Here is a 14,328-nt window from a genome sequence, read left to right as displayed (position 1 = left end):
TTCCAATATAGGACAACTAAGAGCTTGAGCAACATCAGATATTCATATATGATGAATGTGCAGCTAGCACAATGACCATTAACTTGGCTGAATATGAATACATTGGATCTCAATACTGATTACATTATATTACTTTTAATTAGCTACTGGGAAAAATAAATCCAAATATATTCTGCATACCCATCCTGTTTTATTAAGACAGATGTGTTTTACTTTTCTTTTGTTCTGAGAGTTTCACTACAGCGTGAATGAGAATTATACTCCAGCACAAACTTTGAGCAATTAAGACACGATGAAACACAGCGTGTGCAGTGATTAATCGGTTTATTATTTAAAATACATTTATTCAAATTATATTTGACTAGTGAAAATTTTGTGACAGTCCTCACTGATTCAATCACTCACAATAGGTGGTCAAATAGGACCATTTAAGAGTTTCCAGTTAACGTGAAATGCAGAACATGTGGAGGAAACCTGAGCATGCTAAGATGTTTCATGATCAACATAAATAAATTCAGCTTTGGGAAAAGCAAAAAATTTGTCACCCAATCAAAGGGAATTTTTTAAAAAAAAGTTTTTGGTTTAAGGCCAAAAAAATCCTTTTTTTAAGGGAAAGTTTTCAAAAGACTGGAAGCCAGCCCTGGAGTGAGGGCTCACTACACCGGAATTTTTAGGCTCATCTGTATAACCCGAGTACGTCATAGTCATGTGACAGGAAGAAACAACATGCTCCTGGGGTGAAGAAAAGTACTGTTTGCCCTGACCCGGAAGGAATAAGGAACTGTGGACTGATTGGGCAGGAACACCTCTGGGTCAGGGTTTATAAAAGGATTGTGGGAAAGCCCAGACAGTGAGCTGAGCTGGGAGGTAGGAGGGCGAAGTGTCTGGGCTAGGAGGAAAGAGAATTGATTGGAAATTTATTTGTGGTTTATGAGTGTAGAGTGGAGGGTGCTTTGTGCACTGTATAATAATAAAAGAATAGTTATTATACTTTCACCTGGTGTTCAGAGTGGTACCTGAGGGTGTTAGAGGTGGACCACGCCTCTATCTGCTACAATAGTATCATTAGACATTATAAGGTAGAGTGGAGCTGTGTGCAGTCCTTTTTGTTTAATCCTACACCCTCTTTCTCTAGTAGACACTTGAATTGCTCCCACAAGACAGTAGAGTTGGTTTCCATTTCAATCTACAGTAAACTAATTTCCCCTTTTTCATTTTGCTGTACTGGCCTGGCTAATTGACCTTGCACATCTGCTGGTTCTCGTTTCTTGATATACTTAGACTATCTGGTGTTTAAAAGTAATATAAAAATAATGGCTTTACAGCAGGATTTTTCAAATGTAAACAAGTTAAAAATGTATAATGTAATATGTTTGTGCATATTTAAACCAAGATTTTATTTTCATGAATCTTATTGGACATTATAGGCAATTTGTCACTCTACATTTGTTCTGACGATTTTGATTCAGACAGTGCAGTTCCAACTGCATGACAGTGAAAAGGTCCCATGTCCATAATGTAGATTTAATGCATACCTGTGGTATAAGGATAGGGCTTTTAAGGAAAAGGAGAAAAACAGCTGGTGCTGATATACTTTATGTATATTTTTGCCCAGTTGGTATATTCTTTCAATCATATAAAAGTTTTTTTATCCTTAGCCTAACAAAAATATGACACTTAGCAAGTCTAAGGAAGACTATAGAAGAATTTAGTTATGTATTATAATACAGCATTATAAATATAAGCAAGTAAATGATAACCTGCAAGAGGTGGCAGCAGTAGTAACAGTAAACTCTAAAAAGAGTTAAATGATTTATCACAAGGAACTATACAGAAGTTCTTCAAAGAATGAAAATTTTGTAAAATATATTGTAATAGCTGTTATATACAAATCAATGAATGGTATGCTTAAGCTTTACAATCGTTGAGCAAGACTGCATTATAGTACTGTGTGCAGCTTTGGTCCTTGCACTATGAAACAGATGGAGCACCAGAAGAAGTGGTACATAAAAAAACAGCCTGAGTGTGGGCTACTGTGGCAGTCTAAGGTAATTGAGCTTATTAAGTTGTAAGCAGAAAAGGCTATCTATGTACTCAGTCTAGATCAGTGTTTCCCAAACTCGGTCCTGGGGACCCCCTGTGGCTGCAGGTTTTTGTTCTAACCGGATTCTTAATCAGTGACAACACCTGATAACACTGATTTCATTTAATTAGCTGGTATTTTTTTCTTTTATTCGACATTGAGAAAAGCACAGCAGCATGATTTTTACATTTATAAGACATTTATAAATATTTGTACTTTTGCTATAGATTTAAATGCTTAACTCTCTTTTGTTGATTTCATTATACTTTGCCCTTTCTCTGTGCAGTTTTTCCCCATTCGTTGTATCTTAATAATGACAATTTAAAACAAGCAGATCAGACACCCAGGCAAACAACAATGAATAATCAAAGGCTACAACTACTTTAGAGTCAGACCCACTAATTAGTAAATAATGGATTAATTAAACAATTAGAACACCTAGAAAAGTAGAATGAAAATCAAGATGAAAATACTGTTAAAAAGAAAACAAAAAACATTCCTATATAACTACTTGGTACATTTTAATTTTTTTTTTTGGCAAACTTAGTTTTCAAATTTCTATATTAGTTCCCTAAACACAGAACTTGGGAAATATCAGTTCACTTAATTAGCCCAGGAGTTCAATTAAAAAAAGAAGCTGGTTGGATCAAAAACCTGCAGCCACAGGGGTCCCCAGGACCGAGTTTGGGAAACACTGGTCTAGATCTTTACATTCTCAAAGGCTTTAATAAGCAGATCAGCTAAAGTTGAGAGGCTGGTGCTGGCACACATTAAACAGAATATTCAACTCAGGTTGGTATATCATCACACCTATTCCACAGATGATGCCGTATGCTTGCACTTCTTATTACTCTTACACATCCAGAAAATAAAAATAAAAAACTGATACACTTTTTATAGACCACAGCTCATCATGTAACACTTCTGTAACATCAATGCTGATCACTACTCAACAAGTGACGTAGTGCCCCCCTTTACAAATCAACTGTAGCTTACTTAACTGGCAGGACTCAGGATGTTCAATTTTTTCCTCCACATAGGCAATCCATAGAATAATGTTCTGAGCCGCCATCTTTTGAGCCCTACTCCATCAGTGCATTTGGATGATGATACCATAATCATAGGCCTGATCAAGAATAATGAGATAGCTTACAGAAAATGTTAATGATTTTTTTTCCTTTACAACCATTTAAGAGTGATATTTATTGACTCTTCATGAGGATGAGGAAATTTAGTTGGCGCCAGAGAGAGGTGACAGTGTTCTGATTTTTCATATGAAGTGTTTTCCTTCTAAGATTGGTTTTAGCTTTTCTTTAGCAATAAACAAATATATTTTGTAGCTGCCATGACAATAAATGGACAGGTGGACAGGTTAGTTTTTATCATCACATTAAAAAAAAGGTTTTAGAACTGAAGAGATCATTTTTAAGCCTTCACACGTATATGACAAAACCTAATAGGTTTATTTTTTTCCTTCAGGAGGGAGAAGTGGTTGAAGTAGATGAAGAGTTGGCCACAATTTTGAAATGCTCCCGATTTGTAAATGAATTTATGTATTGCCCAATGATTGATGAGAAGGCATCAGTTGTTCATTGCAGATCAACGCCTAAGGTTTGTTTTGGCAAGATACTTTGACTTTCTTTTCATTTTCATATTTTTCAGCTTAAAATTATTATGAAAACTGCTGTGAAATATTTTTCATGCTTGCAATGTGATCCCTGAGTCTTTAAATCAGCTTTGTTAGAAGCAAGAATCTATGGTGAAGTCACTTGGTTCAAGGCTGTAACCATCATGGATGAGAAATTATATCTCGCATAGCATACTGAAGGTTGTTCATGATACAGTTTAAAGAATATGCTCGAATTGGCAGCAGAGGAATCTCAGCTGCAATTTAAACTGTCAGATAATTTTTACCCACTGCACCCAGACACATTACTTTAACTAATCTGTACACATTGTTCTTTCATTAATTTTTTTTGAAGCCCTGTATTCCAATATAGGACAACTAAGAGCTTGAGCAACATCAGATATTCATATATGATGAATGTGCAGCTAGCACAATGACCATTAACTTGGCTGAATATGAATACATTGGATCTCAATACTGATTACATTATATTACTTTTAATTAGCTACTGGGAAAAATAAATCCAAATATATTCTGCATACCCATCCTGTTTTATTAAGACAGATGTGTTTTACTTTTTCTTTTGTTCTGAGAGTTTCACTACAGCGTGAATGAGAATTATACTCCAGCACAAACTTTGAGCAATTAAGACACGATGAAACACAGCGTGTGCAGTGATTAATCGGTTTATTATTTAAAATACATTTATTCAAATTATATTTGACTAGTGAAAATTTTGTGACAGTCCTCACTGATTCAATCACTCACAATAGGTGGTCAAATAGGACCATTTAAGAGTTTCCAGTTAACGTGAAATGCAGAACATGTGGAGGAAACCTGAGCATGCTAAGATGTTTCATGATCAACATAAATAAATTCAGCTTGCATGCAAATGTCACTATCAGAATTACGTTTTGGTAGCCATCATCCTAAGTGCAAGATGGTCTGCTTAATGGTGTTTTTAAAAAACTTAATTAAGGAACACAATTCCTATTACAAGACTGATCTTTGAGAGGATCGTGGTCAAATTAGAGGTCAGCATGATTATTACTGCGCATTGTGTTTGTAACACATTGTCCTGGACACCTGTAGCCATTGGCTTATTTTACCACAAAGTGCTAAGAGGCATGGCTGGGACAGTCTTCTTACGATTAGATCATATAATGTCACATGCCATCATATCTGCCTTCACTCTAGTAAGCTACAATAGACACATTGTCATAGGAACAATATTTCTATACATTAAATATACATTGGGCACTAGTTTTCTTATGGGTTTGAGTCTTGCATTTGTTTATTGGTTTGATTTGAGTTTAATACTGTTATGCATTTTGTATGCATTTTAAGTTCTGTGTTGCTTCAGGAACATGTTGAAGATTACACATTTTTATAAACTATCATTGTAGAACTCCAAGTAATTTAAAGGGATCACAAAGGTTTATTATTGCTACTGTTGTTCCTTTCCTGTCCATCCTACAATCTATTAATCAACGAGCTTCATAGCACCACTGCACCTTCTGCATTTGTCTATTAAATAGAACAGATTTTTATTGGTCAATTATAGCTAAGGAGCAAAATATACTTGTGCTAATGAAACAAGTATGTAGTGAATCAAAGGGATAAAATAATAAAGAAAATGAAAGCAGATTTATACCTGGAAATTCTCTGTTTGTCCTGTCCACTAAGTTTTCTCAATTCACTGAAAAACAGTACACTCTCCAAAAGGTACTGTACACTTTTTCACCATCTATATATATATATATATATATATATATATATATATATATATATATATATATATATATATATATATATATATATATATTATATATAATCTCATGGGGTGCCAAACAGGGAAGTGCATTGATTTTCTAAATATATAAAGTCGTCGTCAGAATATATAAAGTCAAAACTTGAATATATAAAGTCAGTGTCTGTATATATAAAGTCAAAACTTGTTTCTGAATATTTAAAGTCAAAACTTGAATATATAAAGTCAGCGTCGGAATATATAAAGTCATTCCGGAATATATAAAGTTAAACCTTGAATATATAAAGTCAAAACCTGAGTATATAAAGTCAGCGTCGGAATATACAAAGTCAGCGCTGGAATATCCATCCATTTCCAAACCCGTTGAATCCGACCACAGGGTCACGGAGGTCTGCTGGAGCCAATCCCAGCCAACACTGGGCGCAAGGCAGGAACCAATCCTGGGCAGGGCACATGCATCATTTTCAAAACATTAACCGAACAGTGTTTTTTTAATTTTTTTTTCTTAATACATTTTTGTTAACTTAGTTCAGTTTTTTTAGTTTACTAAAAATGTGCCTGAGGCGTTTCAATCAATATATTTTGACTATATATTCAGGAATGACTTTATAAATTCCGACGCTGACTTTATACAGTATATTCAAGTTTTGACTTTATATATCCAAGTTTTGACTTTATATATACCGACGCTGACTTTATATATTCCGACGCTGACTTTATATACTCAGTTTTTGACTTTATATATTCGGGAATGACTTTATATATTCCAGCGCTGACTTTATATATTCAAGTTTTGACTTTATATATTCTGACGCTGACTTTATATATTCAGAAAATCAATGTATTTGCCTGTTTGGCACCCCATAATATATATATATATACACAGAGAGAGAGAGAGAGAATGTGTGTGTGTGTATTTCTCTGTCATCCTACCTCTCCAATTAATGGATGGTTCAACACTGCAGATATTTAGTGAACTCTATAGCTGATGACGTATGGAGGAATGTTTTAGAGGAAGAAAAAGCACTGTGCAGAGCAAAGATGTGTTGCAGGCTAAGTGGCCATATGTTCTGCTGCCTAAGGGAGACTGTAAAATTAAGTCGTATGTGTCTTTTTGCTAAAAACTGTATTCTAAACCATGTGTTAAAAAACATGGACACTGGACATGAAGTAAAATATGGAATTATGGTCCTAGTCACCTTGGTGTAATCAAAGAAAACGCTGAATTTATTGATGTCATCGTAAAGGACAGCCTTAGAACATTAGAACACTCTACACGAGAACAGGCCATTCAGCCCAACAAAGCTCACCAGTCCTATCCACTTATTTCTTCCAAAAAACATCGTAGAGTTTTGAAAGTCCCTAAAGTCTTACTGTCTACCACACTACTTTGTAGCTTATTCCAAGTCTCTGTCTTTCTTTATGTAAAGAAAAACTTCCTAATGTTTTTGAGATATTTACCCTTAACAAGTTTCCAACTGTGTCCCCGTGTTCTTAATGAGCTTATTTTAAAATAACTGTACTGATCCCCTTCATAATTTTAAACACTTCAATCATGTCACCTCTTAATCTTCTTTTGCTTAAACTGTAAAGGCTCAGCTCTTTTAATCTTTACTCATAATTTAACCCCTGTAGCCCTGGAATCAGCCTAGTCGCTCTTCTCTGGACCTTTTCTAGCGCTGCTATGTCCTTTTTGTAGCCTGGAGACCAACAATGCATGATGACGTATATTTTGGTATGTCTTCCTTACAACTCTCAAAGTCCTGTACTTTGGCCTACTGAGAGTTTTTTTTATATAGTTTCCCCGCTTTTCCAAAGATGTGCACCAGATGTACTATGAGTACTGAGTTTTCCTTGTAAGTTTGTGCAGAATGTAAAAGTCTGGCCTCCTATGATGGGCATAAGTTGACCTGACAGCTGATTTTTAACTTGCTGTTACACTCATTAGTAACTTTTGTTCTTTTTTTAAAAAAGATAATAGTCTATCAGTGTACAAACAGATGATTAATTCATTAATGAATATCTAAGGTAGATACTTCATGTTTACAAATGACACTAAAAGGTTTTCCACATCTCGTTTCCCCAAACAAAGGCAGCTTAAGAAACTTGCTTATGGACACACAGGGAGTTCATAGCACCACTGTGGTTTAGTGACCACTGCTGTAAGAACTGTGCCAACGACACATTTTTTTAAGAGACTAGATTTTGCTTAACATATACTCTAAAGTTAATTATAATTTGTCTGCAATAACATGCTATCTCCTTTGACACCGAGAACAGCATGTGCTCAGTTTTTATGCAATTTGTACAGAATTGCCCATTTGTCTTTATTATGAGCTGCATTTTACTGATTTGATCAAAGAAAGTTTACCCATTTTTCTATGCTATATCATCTGTGCAGGGGTTTTAGCTTATTACACATTTCTTAAGGTGCAAAGTAGCAAGTAGAAGGAGACCCTGCAATGTGTACAGTGAAACACATACAAAGAGATACACCTTGTCCTGTACCATACTGACACTCCATCTTGGGTTGAATGCTGCTGACATAGGCTGCGGCTCCCCTTAACCCTGGAATTACAATTAGAATATGCAGGCTATGCAAATGGGTAAATTATTAATTCTATAACATAAAGTTTTTAAGCATACTTTCTACAGTAACTGTTATAACCTGGCTCAACTGTGTGTTTGCTTCCTTATGGTCAAATTCTTAGTATTTACATTAATTTGCAGATTTATTTTTAATAGGAAAAAAGCTAAAAGGTATTTCCACACTGAAAATGAAAGAAGGTAAGCAACAACATTTTAGTTTAGCCTTCACACTTGTATGGCCGTCACCGGATGAAGGCTATGGAGCTGAAACGTTGTGTCTCATACCTTATTTTCTTTTCTGTGCAGAAATAACCTTTAACTTTTTTTTTCCATTAACTACATTGCGTTTTTCATAATTTACGTGGTTAAAATGGCTGGTGCCCTAATACAATGCTGGATGCTGTACAAATAAGTTCCAACCCTGTGGCCTGAAACAACACATTGGGAAAATAGAATGATTGTGATTCCTAAAACTGGTAAATACTAGTAGTATCAGTACACAGTAAAGTATTAACATATTAAGCTAATTCCATATTGAATTTGAAAAGAGAAAAAACAACCTGGAAAGAAATAAAGGGTGAAGGTTGTTTGATTGCAGGAAGCACAATGGCAGAACCTACAAGTCAGAGAAACATTGCTGTGTTTTTCATTATTTTTTAATATTAATAAATCGTCCCGTTCAATGTACCTTTTACCACATTACATACCAATTTGCTCCACTCTGAGGGCTGATCGCTGGATTTCTTTTTATTGATGTTATTTTGCTGGACTCTATTTTTGGAGAAAAGCAATATGCTTTTCTATGCTGGAGTGCATTCTGGTTTATCTTTGTCTGTTCTTTCTGTCTTCCTATGTGGTGCCCAGCTTCCTCTACAGTCCAAAGACATGTTACTGGAATGTATGGCATTACTAAACTGGCCCAGTGTGAGTGAGTGTGGGCATGCACATATAATGGATTGGTCACTCCATCCTGAGATGGGTCTTACTTTGCAGCCAAGGTTGTGACTGTGAGATTTATATGTTAAAGATGGGTTTGTTTTCACACTTGAATTTTTTTTTTTTTTGCATTTTTTAAACTCTTGTGGTCAGCAGGCAGTGTAGTCTAGTGGCTAAGGACTTAACACCACAAAGCTGCCACTTCACTTCCCATCTCACCACATGACCCTGAATGGGACAATTAACCCACCTGTGTCTTGAGAACTGATAAAAAATGTATGATTATCAGCCACATATATCATTATAATGTATATCTGATATCTACTAGTAATAGTCCTTTTAAGGAAAGTAAACACATTGTAAATTTAGTCCAAAAGAACACAATAATGTGTGTTTTAATAGCCCATGAATTTTTCTCCTGCTTGTTTTTCAGCATTAGTGGTTTTTAATGCTACCACTTATGAAAATTGCACTATATTAAATGTTCCTCTGTAGTTTTTATCTTTAAACCTGGGGGTATAGGTTGGTAAAAACTCTTGACAATTAAGACTTCATTCTGTTTGCCCATGGATTTCTGAACCTGCTCAATCCAGCTTAGTGTCATGTGGAATGGAAGTGGAGCCTATTCTAATAAGGTATATTTGCTTTTACAGGGAATGTTTAGAGCTGTCAGTTAGCCTAACCTGTATGTCTTTGACATGGGGAGGGTGGGAAAAGGAGTAAATGGGAGTCACTGAAGTACCCGGAGAGAACTCCACACGGACTCTGGGAGAATTTGAAAACACCACACAGACAGTGGTCAGGCTGGGATTTGAACCCAATCTCCTGAAGCTGTGAGATATTAGTGATAACCACTGCAGCACCATAAGGCCCCAAGTTAAAGAAGAAACAAAATACACTTATGTGGCACAATAGCACAGTAATAGTGTGTAAGACATAGCAAAGTAAAAAAGACAAAATTAGGCTGTCTGTTTAAAGAAACATTTTAATTAAATGCAGAACTGTTTGCTAAATAAACAGAACTATACAAATGATGCCCATACAATGTAATAGCTGACAACCAGCTTATTAATTTGGTTATTTTTAAAGGGAGTTTTTTGAAGGTAATGTGAAAGAAGAGGACGTTCTTCTTGGCCTAAAGCCCTAGGACCCAGCTTATCACAGTCTGTAGCCTTGGGACTTGAGTACTGAACTTGAGATAAGCACTAACTGTTTTGTACTCTTAACTCCTATATCATTTTGGAAGAAATATTTTTTCTCCCAAGAAAAATTTGTCAATTAAAATACTTGGTTTGGTTTGAAACATTAGTTTGACACTTCAAGGTAAACCTGCAGAAAAGCTGACTAACTGCATGTAACGTTTCTGAAAGATAAACGTACTGCTGATTTAGGCCTGGATTTAATGACTCAAAATGATTTATATATATATTTCTTCTGTGATTGTGGTCATGTATCTTTTATTTTACAGACTGTCAACTTAAATCCCTTTGACCTGGCAAAACAACTGGAGTTAGAGAGCAGTAAGTCACCCATTGGAGGATGTTGTGGGCAAAAGGAGTCTGGATGCTGCTAGCAGAGCCTTAAAAAATAGTTAATGCTAGGGGGAAAAACTCCTATATGTGTCCTCCTGCTGTATTGTTTAAAAGACTGGAACTAATTAATAGGATATGATACAGATGATCATTTTTTTGAAGAAGCATGGTGGGAAAAGGAATGCATCTAGGCATCCATTGGTACATTGAGACAGAAGAGTAATGGAGGCACTACCTTCATTCCCTCAGGATGGCACCACATGGCAGCCAAGACCCAATATAGGACCTCAACGTCATGATGAGTTTGCCGAAAAAACTGCAAGGGTCTTAATTAGATATGCCAGAGTGGCATCTTGCAGTTTTCAGCAAATCTGTCTGATATTTCCTGCAGAAACATCCTGTACATTTCAAATCGGTTATTTGCCTTGCTAATCCTCACATGTTTTGACTTTATCTCACATGTTTCGATAAGTCCATACATTAAAACATTGTGTTTTTATTTGGCCCAATTAGTAAATAACTACTTTCTTATCAAATCATTCTGATTTTTAAATCAGCTGTTTTCTATGGACTACTGTGAAATCTCATTATTTTTACTATTTCCCAGTACAAGTGGTTAAAAAAATAGTTACACAAATATGCTAATTTTAAAAACTAATTAAAAAATAACCTTGTTAAAAGAAGTAAACTTAAAATATATTAAACATCCCTGTTGTCAAATACGACGAGATAGCCTGGGTTAGATTTTCATATTCATTTGTTATTACAAGGATTGTACCAAAATTAGTGGACACATTCACTTTACAATTCTTTAAAGATACGAAGAAGACATTATGCCATGTCAATCAAGTTTGTCTACTCTTCTTCAAGTCTGTATGTCTTTGCCACTGTTCTAGAAGTTCAAAGACGCCTTTGTGGTAGAATTCCATTCCAGCATGGCCTTGTTATTCTGAGTGTCCCATATTGATCGTTTCTGGTGAGCTCCCTTTTGTCTTGCTTGCTAAATGGAGTTTTGGGTTTTCGACAGGGCTGTTAAGCAAAAGCAGTGTTTCTGTCTTTAAAGTTCTTTACTTATTCTCCAATGTTGCCAGCTTCCATATATACATTCAAGTCATAAATGAATGTCAGCCACAAAGAGAGTTTCCTTCATAAAAATTTCTGTAATGCAGCATTGTTGACAATTTTTGTCAGCCATTTTCTTGACATTAATATAAGAGATACCAATCTCCAGAACAGAAGATAAGGATGAAAGTAATAGAAACACTGTAGGTCTGAAGTACTCATATGGGAAGCACATGTCTCCATTCCTTCTGGCCTTATATCCCTACAATTGCTGTCAGGAACAGATAAATACCTGTGCCCATAATTAATTTGAGTGTGTTTGATCAGGTGTAAAAAAGACGTTTTAAAGGGCTTCACAAACTTAAAACAAACTAACTAACCAGCGAACACTTTTTGAGGAGCAATAAAAACTGGTTTTCAAAGAAAGCAGAGCAGAATCATTGGACAGAATACTCAAGAATAAAATCAAAATGTATACAAGGTCATGCAAGGAACATTTGCTTTGAAAATCCCAAAGCTGGGATGCTCAGAATGCTGTAATTCTATCTTAAATAGTGAACTCTTGATGGCATCCTGCGTCACATCCATGCTGATCACATGATAGCAACCACCTTGGTTACCACTAAATAAAATAACCTTCAAAACAAAGTACACACACACAAGATGGCAGCACAGGCAATAAAAAACAACACAGACAATGGTAACAAGATGATGTTGCTGTGATGATGGTAAAATTGAACAATATGTGATTAATAATTTTACAATACATGAAACTGATAAAATTCATTGCCAGGCAGGTTAAGAATCTTTTATCTGTTGTTCCTCTACATGATGATAACATTTTTCAACCTTCTCAAATTTACTCCGTATATAATCTTTGGAAACCTCACAAACCCCGCAACCGGATTAAGAAACTAAGACAACTGTTTATAGATTAAATAGTTGCAATTTATGAATACTTACGCTTCAAAGTCACCAGCAACACAATTTTTCCACTATTTTTAAATTTTAAATTTTATTAAACGAAACCTTCCAAATTTTCCAGATTTCCCACCTATTTCTATTCCAGAGGAAGCACTGATTAGCTTTTAAGTCTCATGGCAGCATCTCATCAATAAAGAAGAACATCTCAAAGAATCTTCCCTTCAATGACCCTAGGGTATGGTGGGAAAAGGACAGTTCAATTAACATCTCAGAAAAGGAATGGAAGGTAACCATACATTGAATACACTCTGGCTCTATATGTGCAAAGCATTTAATAATTCAACTTTAAATATTTCATCTATCACAGTTATTCAAAATTGTTCAAAATTTACCCAGGGCAATATCCAAAATGTGGGTGTTACTATTTAGCTCCAGCATCACCAGGCCATATGTTTTGGGAGTGCACCAAATTAATATCATTCTGGACCAAATGAAAATCTTTGAATGCTTATCAAACAGCCTTGATGTCACGATCCCTCCTAACTCATTAACAGCTGTGTTTGGTGTATTCCCAGATGGATTTAAACTGCACTTAGAGTGCAGACCTATAAATACCTGGGAGTGCAGCTGGATGATAAATTAGAATGGACTGCCAATACTGATGCTCTGTGCAAGAGAGGACAGAGCCGACTATACTTCCTTAGGAGGCTGGCGTCCTTCAACATCTGCAATAAGATGCTGTAGATATTCTATCAGACAGTTGTGGCAAGCGCCCTCTTCTACGCGGTGGTGTGCTGGGGAGGCAGCATAAAGAATAGGGATGCCTCACGCCTGGACAAACTGCTGAGGAAGGCAGGCTCTATTGTAGGCACGGAGCTGGACAGTTTGACATCCGTGGCAGAGCGACGGGCGCTGACCAGGCTCCTGTCAATCATGGAGAATCCACTGCATCCGCTGAACAGGATCATCTCCAGACAGAGGAGCAGCTTCAGCGACAGACTGCTGTCACTGTCCTGCTCCACTGACAGTCTGAGGAGATCGTTCCTCCTCCACACTATGCAACTCTTCTATTCTACCCAGGGGCGTAAACGATTACACTACACAAGACTTTAGACTATTATACTGTACCTGCCTCACACTCTCCACCTTGCATTTTTTAACTTGCACTGCATTTTTATCACTCTTTAATTAATATTGTTTTTATCAGTATGCTGCTGCTGGAGTATGTGAATTTCCCCTTGGGGATTAATCAAGTTATCTATCTATCTATCTATCTATCTATCTATCTATCTATCTATCTATCTATCTATCTATCTATCTATCTATCTATCTATCTATCTATCTATCTATCTATCTATCTATCTATCTAAGTAGAGAAGGACACATACATTGTAATAGTCTAAACCACACTTACTAGCACCTAGACTTAAACCCATCTTTTATAACTCAATGGGTAACTGATGCATTATATTATTTGAAATTATAAGAAATCAAATGTTCAACGTACGGATCTGTTCAAGTCTTTTTTAAAACATGGCAAGACTTAATCGAAAGAAAATGTAAAATATGCATTTGTATCGGGTTATAAAGATATTTTTTGTATGTTTTTCCACTTCATTGTCTCTATGTTTTCTTCGTATTTTTAATTTTTCTGGAGTTTTTTTTCTCAGGATTAATTTTGAAGTTATGTGTTGAATAAGTTCTGCAAATGTTATCTGCTTAATTGCACAAAATTAAAAAAAATCAAAGTAAGAATGGAAATTGTACAAATCATAAAACTGATAAAATTCAGACTGAGTCATTT

At 35.7% G+C, this 14,328-nt stretch overlaps 1 protein-coding gene across 1 annotated transcript in view; it reads left to right on the top strand.

The window, feature by feature from the left end:
- Window positions 1-13,193, top strand: part of LOC120514408 (arsenite methyltransferase-like) — a 48,367-nt gene extending 35,174 nt beyond the window's left edge. Inside the window, exon 9 of the mRNA XM_039734770.1 lies at window positions 10,475-13,193. Within this exon, the coding sequence (XP_039590704.1) occupies window positions 10,475-10,579 (105 nt within the window). The 3' untranslated portion in view covers window positions 10,580-13,193. The remainder of the gene's footprint in view (window positions 1-10,474) is intronic.
- The last annotated feature ends 1,135 nt before the right edge of the window (window positions 13,194-14,328 follow it).

Source organism: Polypterus senegalus, chromosome 1 (assembly GCF_016835505.1).
Source record: "Polypterus senegalus isolate Bchr_013 chromosome 1, ASM1683550v1, whole genome shotgun sequence".
In the NCBI taxonomy this organism is placed as follows: domain Eukaryota; kingdom Metazoa; phylum Chordata; class Cladistia; order Polypteriformes; family Polypteridae; genus Polypterus; species Polypterus senegalus.
Note: the sequence above shows the minus strand (reverse complement) of the source record. Positions and strands in the feature narration are given on the sequence as shown.